This window comes from Xiphias gladius, chromosome 12 (assembly GCF_016859285.1).
Source record: "Xiphias gladius isolate SHS-SW01 ecotype Sanya breed wild chromosome 12, ASM1685928v1, whole genome shotgun sequence".
Taxonomy (NCBI): Eukaryota; Metazoa; Chordata; class Actinopteri; order Istiophoriformes; family Xiphiidae; genus Xiphias; species Xiphias gladius.
This window is the reverse complement of record NC_053411.1, coordinates 7,977,771-7,995,545: the sequence shown is the minus strand read 5'-3', so window position 1 is coordinate 7,995,545 and position 17,775 is coordinate 7,977,771. Positions and strand designations below refer to the sequence as shown.

The following is a 17,775-nucleotide window of genomic DNA, read 5'->3' as shown; positions in this document are numbered from 1 at the left end:
GGACACTGCTTGACTGTTTGAAACATGTGCAGATATTTAATAGGTACACTTCAGATGTTTTAAAAAATTTCCCTTATAATAAAGCTTTAAGGGGGTTCATTCTTGATCTTGGAAACAACAGCTGCACTGAGGAAGGCCATGGGATCAGTTTAAAAGCTTTGGAAACAACACGTGAGATGAAATTGAAGTCTTCTTGTGTTAAGCATTTGTTTGTCAAGCTACCTTAAAAGATACATTTAAATGTGATAACAAGGACAGTGTGTAAAAATGTGTATCATTTAGTAGCTGTTTAGCATTTAGTAGCTGTTTATTCACAGGATTTACAGGTGTTACAATTGAAAAAAAAAAATGTATAAAAACACATAAATTAATACAAAGAGGATATCTCTGCAAAACTTGAATTTGGATAATGGTCAAAAGAACTCATACAAAGCCCCTGGTTGGGTTTAATTATAGACATAACAACTTGAATGTGCCCTGGTTTCATTTATATGAAGTAACTGTACTATTCATTTCTCATTGAGAAATACCTTTGGTCCAGGGAAACCATGAGGTCCCTGAAAAACATTAAAAGACAAAAAAATATTAGTTTTTGAAGCACCTGGCTGGTCTCTAAATGAATAATTTTCATTTATCGTAATGCTATTTTCTACCAAAAAAAACAAAAAACCTATTGAAGCTGTGAGAACAGGAAAGAACAAGTAGAACAAGTGCAGCACCATGAAACTCCCCACAGGCAAGTTTTTCTAAGTCCTCGGGTCTGCGTTTTATTTTTCTTTTGTTTCTAGGTGACTTTGTCCAAACACACACTGCCCTGCAATTGCACACAAAACAAACACGGCATACTGGGCCTCAATTATTCAGATGAAAGATGTAATCAGCAACTGACAGCACCAGTTTTGTAGGCTGGAGAATGTGTCTTTTACAGCGACTCTGAATACTCCCAGAAGTTAATACAGCATCAAAACCAGATTTGATGAATTTGAGGATTAATAACTTGCATGTTATCCGTTGCTTGGACTTATGATGATAGTAACAGATAGTGATCTATATGCTATGTGTGTGTTACTGTGATAAATGAATATGTAATCACAGCACAGTGACATGTGTTTTCATTCCTAGAACAAAAAGAATTAAAAATACCCCGCTATAAATAGGTTGGGCTTGTTCACTACACGGAAGAAACATGTTACGAGTGACACATTATACAGCATCTCATTCCATTACAATAAGTTATTCAGAGTGCTTCACTTGCTACTATGTTGTGAATATGGTCATGAATCCCATGTATAAAGTTGGTATTTTTTTGTTATTAATTCAGTTTTGGGATGTGCCCAAGGTAAGTATGACATATTGTCCACTGATGAGACTGATTATTGTTTTAAAAACTCACCATGGGTCCTGGTGGTCCATGGGGCCCTGGCTGTCCTGGAGGGCCAATGATCTGCAATATACAGTATCCATTTTATTACCAATTTATGGTTCAATAAGTGTCTTATATTTTGAAAGGATTTCACAGTTCAAGTTTGTACTTTTACTACAAGTAACTGAGTATATTTATGGAAAGTCGAGTCTTGAATAAGACTTACTGAAGGACCCTGAGGACCAGGTAGACCTAGATCTCCCTTTTCCCCTTTTACACCATTGATACCCTGAGGAACAAAAGCTTCATGAAACATGTGTAGTTTCTACCTAATAAGATGGACGAACATTTCTTGTGACCATAAACATTTCAGACATCTCAAAGGCCTTTGTCTTGGAAAATAGTTGTAGTTAATAGAATTTACATAATTCTTACAGGTAGGCCTGGTAAACCAGTTGCTCCTTTCTCCCCTGAAGCTCCAGGCATTCCCATGTCTCCTTTTGAACCTTTATAGCCCTGAGAGAAGGAAGAAAAAATTTACAAGCCGAGACTTAAAAAGGAACATTTTAATTATTCACCCTGGGGACATTTATCCTAAAGCATTTCGTATTATAGTCATAAACACTAAGATTTAAAAGCTTAAATGTCCTTTAAGTTTAACACTGACTTAAATTCATAGTCAATAGCCCTATCAATAGAGATATACATAGAGGTCACAGTCCTTCAAAAAACAATTCAAAAACTCATCTGTACAGGAGAACATAAGATCAACTCACTCTTTCTCCATCAAGACCAGGGAGACCAGGCATACCACGATCCCCCTTTGACAAAAGACAAAATGTTTTCAGACACATTGTGAAATGCGAACTGATTTAGCAACTGCAGGGCAGTTGAGAGTTTTTTAGCAAAAAGATGCCAGTCAATTTGATACGCATACACAAGGGGGACATTCAACATGGGGAAGCACAATTAGCATCATGGGAAAAAAGTGGAGAATACATTGTTTACCTTTATACCCTCCGGTCCTATTGGCCCAGGAGGCCCAGGAGGACCCTGCAAAGAAAGAGACACAGCAGGAGGTTTTATCATGAACTATACGCCTGATGGGACTGCACCATCAGCTCAATATCAAACTCTGGTGTGAGTGAAGCACAACTGTATTTAAACACGGGGACAATGTTGTGAACTGCAATTCAATAACAACATAATTGACACACTGAAATGATTTGCAAACAGCGCAAAACATGTTAGCAATCAGTTATGAACTGCGAGCAGAATGCTCAACTGAAAGACACATGCTGAAGTCATTAACATGTAAGCTAGAACGTATGGATATATGATTACTATCAGTGACAGAATAACATATTTTGATATTTTGATGTTAGGATGTGAGGATGATCATGTAGCGATTAAAACATCGGCTCTGGTCAACAAGGATTATTTTTTAAAGACACTTCAGCTCAGTATGTGTAAGGCTAACACAACACATACTAATTTCCTACCGCACTAACCAACACAATCCATAATGTTGCTTTTATCACTTTGGAACGAAAAGTTTAGTGCCACCGTCCCACAGTAGGGCACAAATGAAAGTGGGTGTTCCAAAACTTAGTCAACTTTGACCAATTTATTCTAGTTTACATTCATGCAGCTTTTTCCATTGAAACTAAATTAAATTGCTATATTGGTGCTCAGCATAGTTTATTTAGCTTATCAATGGTAATACTAAGCTGATGACAGGGAAATAGGTTAATTTATAATAATGGGATATGGCATGTTCATTGTATTCATTTCCCTTTCTTTCTCCTCTCTTTGCAATGTATTCAGTTTTTCTTTGTTGGCTAAACACATTCATCTGGGAATATGTAACAAGTACTGCAAGCGCAATGCCGTAACAATGAAGGTTTGAAATCTTAAAAGACTTTGACCAAGGGACCCTCTAGGGACTGCAATGTACTTGCTATGATTTTGACCATAAGTGTGCAGAGTGAGATTTGTGAAAGCATTCAAGGAGAAAACCAGCAACTCAGGAAGCATGGAAAGCTGGTCGCAGGGAAGCATAAACGCAGCGCTGAATACAGTTTCATTCACTGTCAAGCCAACATGTTTCTGGGTGAGGGAGCACAAATACATTATGGGAGTGCAAACCAAGGCTGCGGCTGGGTCGGGCCCATGCGAGGACAAAGATGAATCACTTATGGAGATGACACAATACACAGAACACACAGAGCCTAATTACCGTCACTGTAATAGTGGTAATCTTCTGCAGTTGGCCACAGGAGTGGAAATGGGGAGGAGATGAGAGATAAGATTGAGGTCGCACAAAAAAGAAATCTTTGTGTCAGCATTTCTGCATCGATACACCCTCAAAATTAGTTCATTAACTACAAGATAGTAGCCTCTTTTATCCGTAGAAGACAGATTCTGAATCATTTTAAATTCACAGCACTGCACTTTAGTTTAAAGAACACATTTTACATTTTCTTATAAACCATTGACATAGGAATTTGAAAATGTGAGGCAGGTCTATCATACTTGAAAGACGACTGATTCATTCAGCTTATAATATAATTTAAACACATCAACATGACAAATAATTCAAAATTTGCAACCTTATCTTTTGAAGAATAAAATAATATACATCTCTCTCTTGAGCATGGTTTGAGAATTTCAGATATTCAAAACCATGTGGGTATGGCTGTGAAAAGATTTGTCATTATTACATTACAGAAATATCAACAAGAGCTTAAATACCCATCCTCCACCCGCTCCAGAGATCCACACCCCTACTTCTCTTTGCAAATAAATTAATGTGACAGCCCTTCCTGCATTGTAAATATAAATGTAACTCAGCAGAAACAGAGCTGCTATGTGACAAATATTTTGTGAAAAATCTTCGTGTACTGTGGCTGACATGGCAGAAGCAGAGGGTGAATTATTCATCATGTCAAACTCAAAAGTCAGGTTTCACTGTGCCGTGTACTCTTGCAGGTATAGTTCTCTCTGAAGCAACAGAGGGGAGGGGAGTGAGCTGCGTGAAGTCATGACTTGTCTGACCTGTAAAGCCTCCTGAATGTTTCCATTGTAGTCGATGATTTCAGTGGCTCCTTGCTCTCCTTTCTGCCCAGGGGGACCCTGCACACGGTTAACATCAAGAAACACGTTTAAAAACTTTGTGCGTTGTTCCATGCTGCACACTTGATTTATTAATCGGAGAAATGTAAGACCCGGATCAGAATTGACTGCTGCCCCCCGGTGGTACGCTGTGTGCGGTTAGACTAGTAGTAACTGGCTTTTGCCAGCATTAACATCTCATGGGAAATAAAAGTTTTGATTGTTGAATGGTAATCGGCATGCAACATCATAAAATCATTAAAGAAAGGGGAAAATAGAGCTATTCATCTTATTTAATATAAATGCTTACCCTCGGGCCGACAGTTCCCAAGTCTCCTTTATCTCCAGTCTCCCCCTAATGCGAGAAGACAAAAACTTTCAAAGCTCAAAGAACTGCCATAACTAGTCATGCTACATTTTTCTATCATGAGAATCATTATAACTGCAAATATAAAACATAAAATAATTATTTTATATCACCACCACATAGTACAACATATAATAATGTTTCACTTTTTATCCACAGCAATAAATATTATTCTGATGAAGACAGCGGTGCAGTGTAAATTTAATTTTAATTTATTCATATTTTTGCATTGGAAAGACCTGGTACAACATATACACAATTATAATACTGCTACTATGAACATTAACAAAGACTCCAGCAGCATTGCATACTACTTGCATGTCTGCAGCTAAAATGACTAGCATCTGTTGTCAACTTGTATACTGCATTTTTTTGTCTGACAAAAAATGACATGTTTAACAAGAATTTCCAAGTTCTTGGTATGAGACATTTCTGCAAGTAAATAAGTTAAAAAAAAAGAGCGATCATCTAACCGTGGGAATCCACCACCCGCAAAATCTAATTAGCTGATCCCAACACTGAGGATCACTTATGTAGGATGCTCTGTCCAAATTTAAAGAAAACATGTCTGCCATGCTAACCTTTGACCCTTTAGGACCAGGTGTACCAGCCTCTCCTTGTGAACCCTGCCATAAATAGGAAAACATAATTAACAGAGTCATGGCTTAGGGGATACAAAAAGAGAGAAAAGCTAAGTGCTTAAGATATAAACATAAAACTGAAAATACCAAAACAAACTCTCTCCATAGGTTCAATTCAAATTCATCATAAAAAATTCACTGCAATTCATTATTCACAAAGGAAATATCATCAACCTCTCTTACTCCTCCCAAGAGAGCAACACAGTCAGCTTCACTAAAATAACCAGCTTTTAATATGCCATTACTGCCAAGCAATGGAGAAAGTGTTTATTTGAACTCTGGCATTGATAAAGTAGGGGTTTCACTCTTGGGGTTTCTAATAGGATGTGAAACAGATTTCTCGGCCGTCTAAGTTTAGACTGGATTCTAAGGTACCTGCTGGGTCAGTGCCAGACATAAACAATGGTAAACTCATTTATATTTGGTTTACCTTACACAGACTCCAGGGAAAGCCTTTACCTTATTACAGACCGTAATAGTTTAGCCAGCTCTCTCTCTCTTAGCATAACTAAAAATTGGAGGAATCGAACAAACCCTTGCTTCGGGAATGCTTTCTACTTTATCTGATAAGTGTGAAAGCTTTCTTGCGTGTGCTTAGATCCGGGAGGCTCTAGATGGCAGCAAAAGTCAATTAACCACATGGGTGAAAGGACTGTTATATGGACACATATGGGAATGCATGCACAAGTGCACATGAATCACTGACCTTTGGTCCAACAGGTCCAATTTCTCCTCTCTCACCCTTTCCTGGTGGCCCGTGGTCACCTCTCTCACCCTAAAGAGACAAAAGAACAAACTGCTTTGCAACTAAAGTGTGTCACCGCAGTTCTCCCGCAACCTGTATTTCATAAGAGTTACAGAGAACTGCTGAACAAAGGCTCGGTTTCTTTTTATCGTCAGCAGAAGAGCTGTGATGCATGTTCTGAATACCAGGCGTGATTCAATTTCCTTAATATTATGCAGTATCGACACGACTAAGGAATCTACTATAAGAACATCCCGCACTTCTCATGAGCTTGCTTACTCAACAGATTTACATGCTGAAACATAGATATTTATGCTGGATCAGCACAATCTGCTTGTTAGTAGATTGTGACGCTTGACAAGGTTAAGTGTATTTTTAATATAGCCCCTCAACAAACATCTGCATCTAACTTTCTTTGTCCTCTAAGTTGAGTCTTTTAGGAAAAATGCAAATCCTTTGTTGTGCGGTGGTATGCATTTCCTCTTAACGTGAAGTGACTGTAGAGAGCCAATAGATGGGGATGTGGTATAACTCGGAGCCCGTGCATTCTTTCACTCATTGCTGATACTTAAAACCAAGTGAGACAACCATTATTCAGCAGTGTTCAGTCAATAAACCTTTGTCTTTTTCTTTGCAAATAACTGCTCAGCAACGATAACCTAGAGGCAGAGTGCTGATAATAAACCTACAGACTAATAGTTTGAAAAATATTTAAAAAACAAAAACAAAACCTTTCTCAAATACGTGAGCAGACCTGAACAGAAGGAAAAACCATCAGTTCAAATATTTGCCGCAATGGTCCTTCGTTTTAGCTTCACCTTGACATTTGATTAAGCAACATGCGTATGTCAGGGGACATTGCAAGACTAATATATCTTGTTTATCAATGCAAAACAAACAGCCTGATGCAAAAGGACAATGCAAACATTAATTGTGTGTCTGGATTATCACCGCTGGCTCCACAGTGTGATAATGTCACATCTCAAAGGGAGCAGCAAAGGATTAGCTCATTCTGAACGCTTCCAAGTCACATTTTGAGGAAACAGAGGCTTAATCACCTTGGTGAAGTGATAATAAGGGATAATGAGACCATAAACTCCGACGCATTAGTGACTTCAATGATGATCACACTGATGAGATGTAATACAAAGTTGCAGCATCTCATTGTCAGACTGACTGACTGACTGGGTCACACTGAGCAGAAAATACTTCTTATATTGTGATTGATAAGGTTAGTGTAGTTACTGTGGAAAGCTAAAATAACCCACCTTAGTTCCTGGGAGTCCAGGAAGTCCTGGCTCCCCCTGGGGGCCGAGGAATCCAGGCTCACCCTGTAAAAAAAAAAAAAAGAAAGAAACAAAACAAAACAAAAAAAACAAACAAACAAATATTACAAATTTTTCCACAGGGTGTTTTTGGTGTAGCAATACCTCCACCCCAGCACAAAACACATACACAGGATGCATGGCCAAACATATTTGAAAAAACCGGCATGCACTTACTGCTCACACACTTGCACGTGCACGCAAACACGCACTCAAGGAGACATGCAAAAACCACACACATGGACCCAAAGCATCAGTGGCTTGTTAATTTTAACCCCCGGTTTCACATACATTAATGACTCCCTCTTATGAGCCTTAATAGATGTAACAACTGACCTTGTTAGAAACTCATCTGGGCACACGGACGTGTTCTGCTCAAGTGTGTGCAAAAAACCAGGCTCTCTGCCACCTTTGAAGAACTTTAACATCTCTGCATTTGCAGTTTCGCTTATGAGGAGTGAGCTTCCAGTATGAGGTGTGATGCTCGATTTGATTTGATTTACGTTTCATTTGATTGCGAAATAACTTAATTGGAATATATTACTTAACCATCTGCAACCAGAGTTCCCACCTACAGTAGTTTAGGCACTTTGGAAGCCTTTGGAGATGAGCATTCGCTGCTCAAACTTTTACATTTTGATTGGATAAACAGTGAAGAAAGTGGAGCAGAACAAAGTGCAAGCTGAGTTCAGAACCCGTGAGTGCTACGTTAGCAAAATACTGTTACAATCCATCAAGCATTCAGGCCTCTTAAGTAAAAACAGGATTATATAAAATGTAAAATGAAAGGGCTTTTTACAAGGCCAGCACATTAAAAGCATACAAACAGAGAAAAACCAAAATCAAAACAGCAACAAGCATCGTCTCATCATGCTTGTTCGAGCATTCCTTGCATTCACATGCCATAGTTCAAGCCAATGATCCTGAAATACATTGAGGTGGTTGCTATTCTTTAAGCATAAGAGGGCGGTGAATTATCATGTACTATTTGTGCATTTACTTTCACCATCTGCTGTTGTTGTTTTATGACACAGTAAAAAAGCAAGCTCCTTAACTATAACAATAAAAGCCTCGTTTGAAAATATCTAAATCATCAACTAAAAATCTTACTTCCTCTCCGTAACAAGCAGTAGTTTTGGAACATTTTGCAGCGAGCCTCTCAATGCCACTTCCAGGAAGTAGACCGAAGTGTTTTCCAGGGATGCAGTGGACTGATCATTAATTCATAGACCTCTATGCAATTCACAAACCTTAATGAGACAGTTTTCTTGCTGACTTCTAGCATGTTCAGATCCAAAGCATTGACTGTTTGGCCTTGTCAGTTTGCCTATTCTCCTCTCTTTTTACTGCACTGAATGGACAGTTATTGCTGTGCCTCTGCCACTGCTGCAGATGTAACCTTGCTGTCTCGGTACACATCCCACACAGCAGGAAAAGCAAGATTATGAGACCTTAATGTGTCATACATAACGCATGACGCTAGGTCAGCTGAGTTTTGCTCTCAACTCTGCTAGAGATGGGCTGAAGCGGATGGACAGGGACAACACTGGGGGAATCACTGGGGGTAAAAACAGCGAAGCATTTACCTTTATCCCTGGGAGTCCAGGCAGCCCTGGAAGTCCTGGCTCTCCCTACATAGGAAGAGTGTGACATGTTACAGCCAAGCCAAGCTAAGCTGAGTCAAGCCTCAACTGCGGGCTCTTGGGGGTTCTATTAGCTTTACACTTAATTTTCAAAGTTGTTTCTGGCTATCTGCTACTGTTATTCTGAAAAGTGGTCTGCAGTTTATAGGTGTGTGTTGACCGTCATTTGCTTGCAATAAGCACTAGCAGAATGTACTGCACATGCACTTTCAAACCAACTCATGCAGCCATGGCTTGACAGCGGAATTAGTGCTTGTTATAACACTCAACCCTCCACAAGGTGCAATGGAGTTTTATTCTCATGATTTTATTGGTTTGGGCAGGTGTGAAAAGTTCTGGTTTCTGGAAGGAAAAACTGTCAGTTACTTTGGATTAAAGTTGCAAAAACTGACTAAGAGACATGCCGTGGCTTCAATGTCGGAGTCTGGCAGTGCGAGAAGTTGAGAGTTGGCCCATTTCTCTGTTACCAAGGTCAGGTCATCGTCAAATTGATAACTCCAGACTCCCATTACATACATGTTTGAGTAGCTCACAGTCATTTAATGCAACTGTGGAAATATCAGAGGTCAAGTCCCTTTTGAGGTCTCTGTGAGACTTTCAAAACAAAATTTCTGACTCAGGATAATTTAACGCTCTATTAAGACCATTGTATTTGTGGCATATGAAAAGAAATGATTAGCGCCGCATGAGGACGATCAACTGTAATGGCACTTTGGGGATCAGACAGAGGGCTGTAAATTTACATTCTGCCTAATGGAAGCATTGTAAAGCTAATGAATAAAACCCTTTATTATGGACTACTAATTCACCAACACTTGCTGAATGCCATCCGATTCGTAATATTTAATAGGAACAACAACTCAATCTCGTGATGGCTGTTATGATAAGAAATAATATTTGTAAGTGTGTCAGCACAAGCAGAATGTCTGTAAAATGAGAGATAGGATAAAGCAGTCAAAAAGTAGTTAGGCCATGACTGTTTTCTTTGCAGCACAGCACAAAAAAGACATTTGCCTGTCTGGAACCAGTTTGTCCAAACAGAGAAAAGAGAGGGGAAATGAATGGGGTGCAGCACTTGGGATTAAGAAGTGTAATAAAATGGGGCACTTGTGCAATCTCGGCAGCAGTCTCGTCAAGGGGCAAGTACTGTACTTTATTTTGAAGGAAAATAGCTCCTCTTCTGCTGCATGCTTGTTTTATTAGTATCTCATCAGCAACTGTTTGTTCAACAATATCCTCTCAAATTCCTTTGTTGGCTTGAAAATTGTGTCAAGCAATGGAATAAAAACTGGTTGGGAGAAAGAGATCATACTAACAAAGATTGCCTAAACTTAAAAAATGTGTGTAGTTGGACTAATGCAAAGCGACGTAATGCGATGACCTGGCTGGACTAGACGTACAGGTCACAATAAAATAGAGATTTAGTATATCCAGAGGTGTTAGTTGAATACCAGGGAAATTACACTGGCTCAGAACAGGTATCAAGCCAAAGTAAATGTAAAATGAGTCAGAGCACTGTGATGTACGTATCAGGTTCAGCTCCCCCATGTACAATCATCCTTTTAAATGTGAGGTTGAACTGAGTTTGGAATCCTCATCAAAACTTGAGATATTTTATCTTGCACAACAGACTTGAGCTTCACCTTTTACATGAAGTCTTTTAGATGTGTGTATTCACAGTGATGAAAACTAAAGAAATATGTTTAATGAGCTGCTGCCTGTTGAGTATTTTCTGTTACTGTATAGTCAAATATGCTGTCCCTATATTCAATTATCAATATAGAAAGCATTATTAATATTAACAGTACAAAAACTGTACCACCATCACTGATTAATCTATTTCTATTCATTGAGCTGCTACCGCCTATTTACTGTGTATCAAGAACAATGTGAGCCAAGTGCAATTATTACCTTTTGTCCACCTCGTCCAGGCTCTCCAGGTTCGCCCTGTAATACATGCAAAGAGTTTTCTTTTCAACTGCTTCATTTCTAGATTGTGTTGCCTCAGCTATTCGTAAATCCATTAATAAATTTGTGTGTAAAGTCCTTCCTAGTGCTTCTAGTCTCCTTGTCCTTCTTAGTACTACGAGCTAGTTTCACTGGATGATTCCGCTAATGGTAGCTTAACTTAGCTAACGTTCATTTAGGCTAGCGTTATTGGCATAACGTTTTGTAATTTTAGGTAAATATACAGTCATGTTTTTTGAGATATAAATTCACAAAAGTTTATGTCACTATTAAACAGCATTTAGATCAAGTACCAGATAAGGTATGTCGACCATATTAGTCTTACTCTTCATTCTAAATGGGTCCTATATTAGCAAGCTAAAAGTTTTGAAGTTGGTTGAGTTAGCTAGGTTAACTGTTACACATGGAAGTAACTGTGTAAATATTAACAATTGATCTTTATGTAAGAACTGGTAAGTTTGTGTGGCGCAACCCTTTTTAATTTTGTATGTCTCCACTAAAAAAGGTCCAATTTACAAACAGCTGGTGCATCCAACTCCTAATGAGGCTCAAGAAACAGACATTGAAAAACCTTTTGTGTTAGCTTAGCTCTCACCTTGATACCGGCTGCAGAGGAGCCTGCATCTCCCTAAGGAAAGGGCAAAAACAAAAATTAGAGTAACAACATGGAATAACTGTCCAAATGTGACAGAGGTTATTACAAGACTCCATGGGTCCCTCTGTAAAGTCACAACAGGAATGAATATTACTGTGCAATTATAGTTATAAAATATAAAAGAAGCCTACTGCTGCATTTTCTGAATTATCTGGACAAAATTGGGTGCAAATCCAATTAGAAAGAAGATTATCTGCCATTCTAAACTCTGTTCAGATTGAAATCACCTTCTCACAAAAGTTTGAGAAAGCATTTTTAATAACTACTCTGCTGGGAATCTGTCAGAGTGCTGCTGCACACTGGTGATAGAGAATAAATCCACAACATTACATGAGGTAAGGGGCTTGATATACTGTACTGACAGCAGCCATTTAAACACTCTCCTCATTGCATCCCTGCAGATGGTATTGAACTAGAAAGACAGAGCTACTTATCACATTTTTCCAGCAAAGCCATCCAGACATCCAGAACCAGGCCCTTTCCTACGCACTGCATACTACTGCAGTGTACAGTTAAAACAGACATAAAACCAGGGGCCAATAAGCGTAATTATGGGTGGTTGGTGGGAAAAGGGACTGGGAAGGAGACGGGGTCTGTAGCGCTTGTGTGGACTGTGGTTTCACTACACATACGCCTCACGCTCAGAAGTTGCTGAAGGAATGCCTCTCGCCCTCAGCTTTTTATGGGAGTCATTACGATGCATAGCACACAAGGCATGTTTAATTGCATTTTTTTTTTTTTTTTTTGCAGACAATAAACTGTGTTACTGTTTACAGCTGGGCTTTGTTGCATACTCAAGGGTGCCTCTATCGTTATCTTAAAACTTATCATTCCAAATTATTTTATATGGGCATTTTCACAAGTTCTTATATATTTGATTAAGGTTATAGCTGATCTGAGGGGATGAACCTCTAGAGTTAGCTGTGAAAACATGTCACATTATAGAAGACAAATAAAAGTCTTTAACATGATTTTACATGATGAAGTAAAAATGTTTTTGGTCACATACTTAAGAAACAAGATGGAGATCATGTTGTGGTTGACATAAAAATGATAATAAAAAGAGGAAACCTTATACAGAGGCCAACTGTTCTGACTTTTTTGTGTCTTGATTGAATAACTGTCTCAACAAAACAAACATCAAAGAAAGAACTGGTTTACACCTGTTGCTTTTTGGCAGGGATATATAAAAAGGCCTCACATCTGTACTTAATTGTTACATCTTATACAAAAAGAAACTATAAAAGATCTCACGTAGTTAAACTCATAATCAAGCCATGTAGTATATGTAAGCATAATTAACTTTTTTAATCTCCCTAGGATGAGATCATAGGGAGCTAATACTGTGACAAACAAAACTCCACAGTTTTGTTTACTGCACTTTACAGCAAGTATCAGAGAAAGCTACACAAGCCATTAACACTTCACTCCCCTGCAGCTGAACTGATAAACACAATTGACATTTTTTGTCATGACAGACCGAACACATGACACCAAGTTCAAGAACCAAGTGAGAGTTTTCGCTCGTGTAATCTCTTCCAAAATGAATTACTAAAAAATGGAGGACTTGGGAGGTGAGTTGAGGTGTGGCACAGAGTGCTGAAATGTCCCAACTGGGCCAATTACCATGGTGAGGCTACAACTTGTGATTTGAACACAGAGTCTAGCAGGACAGAGAGCTGTCACCACAGCTCCACTTCATTATAAGCACCTAAAACTGTCAATGCATATTGGCATTTAAAGATAATAGCATGAGGACCTTAAAATGTATGCTTGGTAAAATTGAGCCTTTTTCCATTTGTTTGCCTGGTGAGAGCGAATGAGATGGAGAGAATTAATCAGCGAGTCTTGAAGCCGGAGCAGAGTTGTGACAAATGTGACCATTAAATCGCCACCACAGCCTTCAAAACATGACTCTTATACTTCATATTATGGTCATTAGCAGAGATGACCAAATTCAGTGGCCTCAGCTGAATATCAACCTCAGTCACTTAGTTAGAATATATGTGAGGCAACACAGATTATGACTGGCTCCCAGGGCAGAGAGGCACTGCCAACAGCTGAAACCTGGCCAGTTCACAACAGCTTGGACCGGATCTTAGGATTCAAATTTTATACCAACCACTGTGCCACATCGACCAGAGCCAAGCGCTCACAGCCTGGGACTTCCCAAAAGCAATTCAAGAGTTTACTTGGGTTTATGTTTTTTTAGACCTTTCAAGAATTTTCCTATCTGTGAGGTTCGACTTTTCAATAAGAAGAGTCACAGTTAATTCCACACCTAGTTAAATACTTAGGCAGAATGGATCAGAAGTAAATGGTTCAGAACTAAAGCTTTTAACTGTGGTAATGAATTGTTTTAACGGAGGCCAGCGATGGACATGCAGAGGCTGCTGGAAACATTTCTCCTCACAGTTGATGATAGCTTATGAAAGAAACACAGCAGGTAATGCGCTATTTAAATGTGTACTATAAAGAGTGGTGGGAAATAACTAAGTATACTCACTCAAATAGTGTTTTTAAGTAGAATTTTAAGATACTTTACACTCTTTACTCCACTATTATTTGATAGCCATACAAATTAATGGTGACTTTGCAGATCAAGATTTAAGTAAAAAGAATGAGTACTTCCTCCATATTCCAAAAAACCTCTGTAAATTCTATATAAATTCACAGAACATCCTGTTAAGGAACAGTGTCAGGTGTTTGCTCATCTAAGGTAGAAGACTTCATGTTTTTGTCATTCATGATGCAGAGTGTAACAGACTGTGTCCTTTAGGACTCAAAGAGATTTCTGCATGTCTGCAATTAAACTTGTGTCTACGAGTGAGTGTGCACGTTACTGAGAGTGTGTCTGTCCTGTCATTTAGTCTCTTTCACACTCCGCAGACCCCCCTCCATCAAAACAATCTCCCTTTTTATCATGCATAGTCTGGTCCGACTGCTTGCGCTCCCATTTCTCTCCCCCTCCTGCACTCCCCGAGGTCTCTCTGCTCACCGTAGCGAAGCTTTCACTGCCTCACCTCTCACCCCGCGTTACCAAGTTATCCCCAGAGGGCGTGCTGTGTATTGTTAACTTTGGCATCTTCAGCCTGGAAGACTAAAGATGCCCTCCCCTGCCCTCTGTTGTCCCTCTATTCTCTGGTTTCTTCTTCTACATGTATAACAACAATATCAGGGAATGCATGCATTTTCTTCACTTGGACTGAAAAATAAATCAGTCCTTGGTGTGTCTGACATATGTTAAACTCATCTGGATGTATGTCTTGACTAAAAAGCAATTATACTTGCCATATGTTGTACACTATGTTAGAAAAACAATTACTTTTACATCCTGACACTGACAATCTGAAAAGATGAGGTAATTCTGTCTACATTAATGAAAAAAATCTTCACTATTTCCAGCTCTTTAAACTACTTTCTGTCTCTTTGTATTGCGAAATACAGTACATGGGTATGCCCTTGAAAAACGAATGGCAGGTGACTGGCTACAGAAGTCTGAATTCCCATGATACTCAATTCCACTTTTCCTTTTTCACTGCTGCAGTGAAAATCCATTATTTTTTCTCCTTTTGCTGTGCTAAGGCAGACCAGATCAAAGCTGTGATCGAGCTGCAAAATTTTATCGCCCTCCACTTTTCTTTTTGTTCACTCATTTTCTACAGATGATATCCTGCATCTGTTTCCCTCAAATGTTGTCTTTTTTGGCAGCTGTGTTCGGCAGTCTTTTAAAAACCAGAGTACCCATAAAGCGAGAAGTTATCAAAGTTGTTCTCTGCTGAACAGCAATAAATTGGCAGTGACATTTTGAGTACACTGCTTCTACTCTGCTGCTGGTCTATTAGTTATATTTTGTTTTTATACCTAACTCAGCATTTCTAGTAAAAAGAAGCATCTCCAGTGTATAAAAAAAAAAAATCACAGCATTTTGTGTCTGCTGTCTGTTCTCAGTAACTGTTACCATTTTTTGGCAACTTCGGAAACAATTTTGATCATTTCCCAGAAGTGTAAGAAGCTGAATCAGCATTTTCAAAGAATTGTTTAATCTAATCCATAATGGTTTTGTTTCTGAAATGCTTTACAACAAGCCTGAAGGGTAAAGAGGCCCACATTTTGTCACCCAATACAAATAACAACAACACAGGCAGCATGGATAGTTGTGGATAGGATGCAAAATCTGTCTCTGGGGCTGATGTCAGTGAACTAACACAAAACAAAAAACTTTCCCGAAAACAAAAACTTTTTGGACAGAAACACGCATCTGTTACTTGAGCCCTGAACAATCTGTCCAGCAGAGCTTCACTCTGCCTTTTGTTGGAAATGGATCCCAACTTGACAAGCTGTCTTGATGATAAATGGTCCCAAATTAATGCAGGAGCCATCCAACCAGAAAATGTAGCATCAGCGTAGCATAGCAATTAAGTCCACATTAAGCACAAAGGAGGCATCAAGCGCCAGGATGATTGCTGTTGTGCAGCCTTGACTATAGCTGATGGCACTTGACCACAGCTACTTGCTGCTGCTTCTCTCCACAGGTCTCCTCTCAGATGGCTAACATTAACTTTTTTTATGTTTTCCAGCCACCGCCAGACTCCCTGTTGTTTCTCTGAGCAGGTGCCAAGACATAAACAAAGAGAATGAAAGGTAAAGTGGAATTTACATACCTTCTCCCCCATATCACCTTTCAGTCCTTCTTCACCCATATCACCCTGTGATGAAATCCGACAGAGGTAATCGTTATTAAGTCTACTGATCGCTAGAATGTGTCAGTGCTGAAACACGGAGATAGCTGAGAAAAGAAAGAGATCTTGAACATGAGTGCCAGATTGAACTCGCGTAACACACAGTAGGACTTTGACAAATGTTCTCTTTCTGTGATTGACTGCACTGTAAAACAGCTTAATGGATGCTTGGAGAAAAATCCAAGTGCACTGCGGCAAAGATGAAGTCTTCTTACTGTACATGTTAAATTCACTTTGGCCACTAACTGAGTCATCACACATGGTTCAAATATGACTGATTTCAGGTGATGTAATACACTCGGTGGGGCATAATGGTGGTCATTATGCCCCATGGCATCAATTGTGATAAATTTCACTTCTAAATTCACAACTTTTCCATCTTAGCAGAAATGAAACATATCGAATGTCAGTGCTGTATTGGTAAGCATTACACCTGCTTAACATCAGCATGTTAGCATGCTGATTTTAGGCATTTAGCTCAATGCACCACTGTGCCTAAGTACAGCCTCACAGAGCCTCCAGAGTGGCTGGAGGCTCTGTGTTGTTGACAGAATACTTATCCTTGCACTGCTATAAATCCAGTTGACATGGTCCTAATTTGAAGGTGACTAACACATCCAAGAATTTAAATTAAAGGGTTGTGTCAGGACTTCAAGAAATGAGCCTACTGTAAAAGGCTCTGTGCTTGTCAAACAAACATTTAGAGGCTAGTTTTTGATTTCTTTAATTTGTCTGCTGGCTCTTTAGTTAGCACCAATGCCAAAAACAACAGTTTATGTTAACTTATCTGGCTCCTCTTGAAATAAAAGCTCTTTGGCAGGGAAATGGTCTTTTCACTTTTGATAAATCCACATGATTTTATTTTGAGCAAATGATAGCCTAATAGATTGCAAATCATATAATGAATAGCAATTTCAATTTGAAATCAAAGGTTGTGTCCATGTGGAGAATATTCAACAAAGAACCTCAAGAAAATGAGATCATTATAACAGGCTCTGTGGTTGACATCCAGCTTTTGTCAGTAGATGAATTGTTGATTATTTTACCATCTAAAAATCTATACATTAGAAGTTGAAACGACTACTAGCATAGAGTCAGGATTAAAAAAAAACTTGCTCTCCTGAATTTTGCTGCTGGCTCTTTAGTTAGCTAAAAGTGCCAAAAACTGCAGTTTATATTCACAGGCTGGCCTGCCTCAGAATAAATATTCAT

The 17,775-nt window shown here is 38.9% G+C and overlaps 1 protein-coding gene across 10 annotated transcripts in view; it reads right to left on the bottom strand.

The window, feature by feature from the left end:
- The window catches only part of LOC120797560 (collagen alpha-1(XXV) chain), a 144,225-nt gene that overhangs the window by 11,242 nt on the left and 115,208 nt on the right, over nucleotides 1-17,775 (bottom strand). For 9 of the 10 annotated variants that reach the window (XM_040141328.1, XM_040141327.1, XM_040141331.1 and 6 more), the window contains 15 exons: nucleotides 16,486-16,530; nucleotides 11,762-11,794; nucleotides 11,110-11,145; nucleotides 9,142-9,186; nucleotides 7,499-7,561; nucleotides 6,192-6,260; nucleotides 5,426-5,470; nucleotides 4,788-4,832; nucleotides 4,421-4,498; nucleotides 2,372-2,416; nucleotides 2,140-2,184; nucleotides 1,799-1,879; nucleotides 1,590-1,652; nucleotides 1,394-1,444; nucleotides 531-557 (listed from right to left, as the gene is read on the bottom strand). In XM_040141328.1, the coding sequence (XP_039997262.1) occupies nucleotides 531-557; nucleotides 1,394-1,444; nucleotides 1,590-1,652; nucleotides 1,799-1,879; nucleotides 2,140-2,184; nucleotides 2,372-2,416; nucleotides 4,421-4,498; nucleotides 4,788-4,832; nucleotides 5,426-5,470; nucleotides 6,192-6,260; nucleotides 7,499-7,561; nucleotides 9,142-9,186; nucleotides 11,110-11,145; nucleotides 11,762-11,794; nucleotides 16,486-16,530 (771 nt within the window). The remainder of the gene's footprint in view (nucleotides 1-530; nucleotides 558-1,393; nucleotides 1,445-1,589; nucleotides 1,653-1,798; nucleotides 1,880-2,139; nucleotides 2,185-2,371; nucleotides 2,417-4,420; nucleotides 4,499-4,787; nucleotides 4,833-5,425; nucleotides 5,471-6,191; nucleotides 6,261-7,498; nucleotides 7,562-9,141; nucleotides 9,187-11,109; nucleotides 11,146-11,761; nucleotides 11,795-16,485; nucleotides 16,531-17,775) is intronic. The other variant, XM_040141324.1, reaches the window with a different exon arrangement.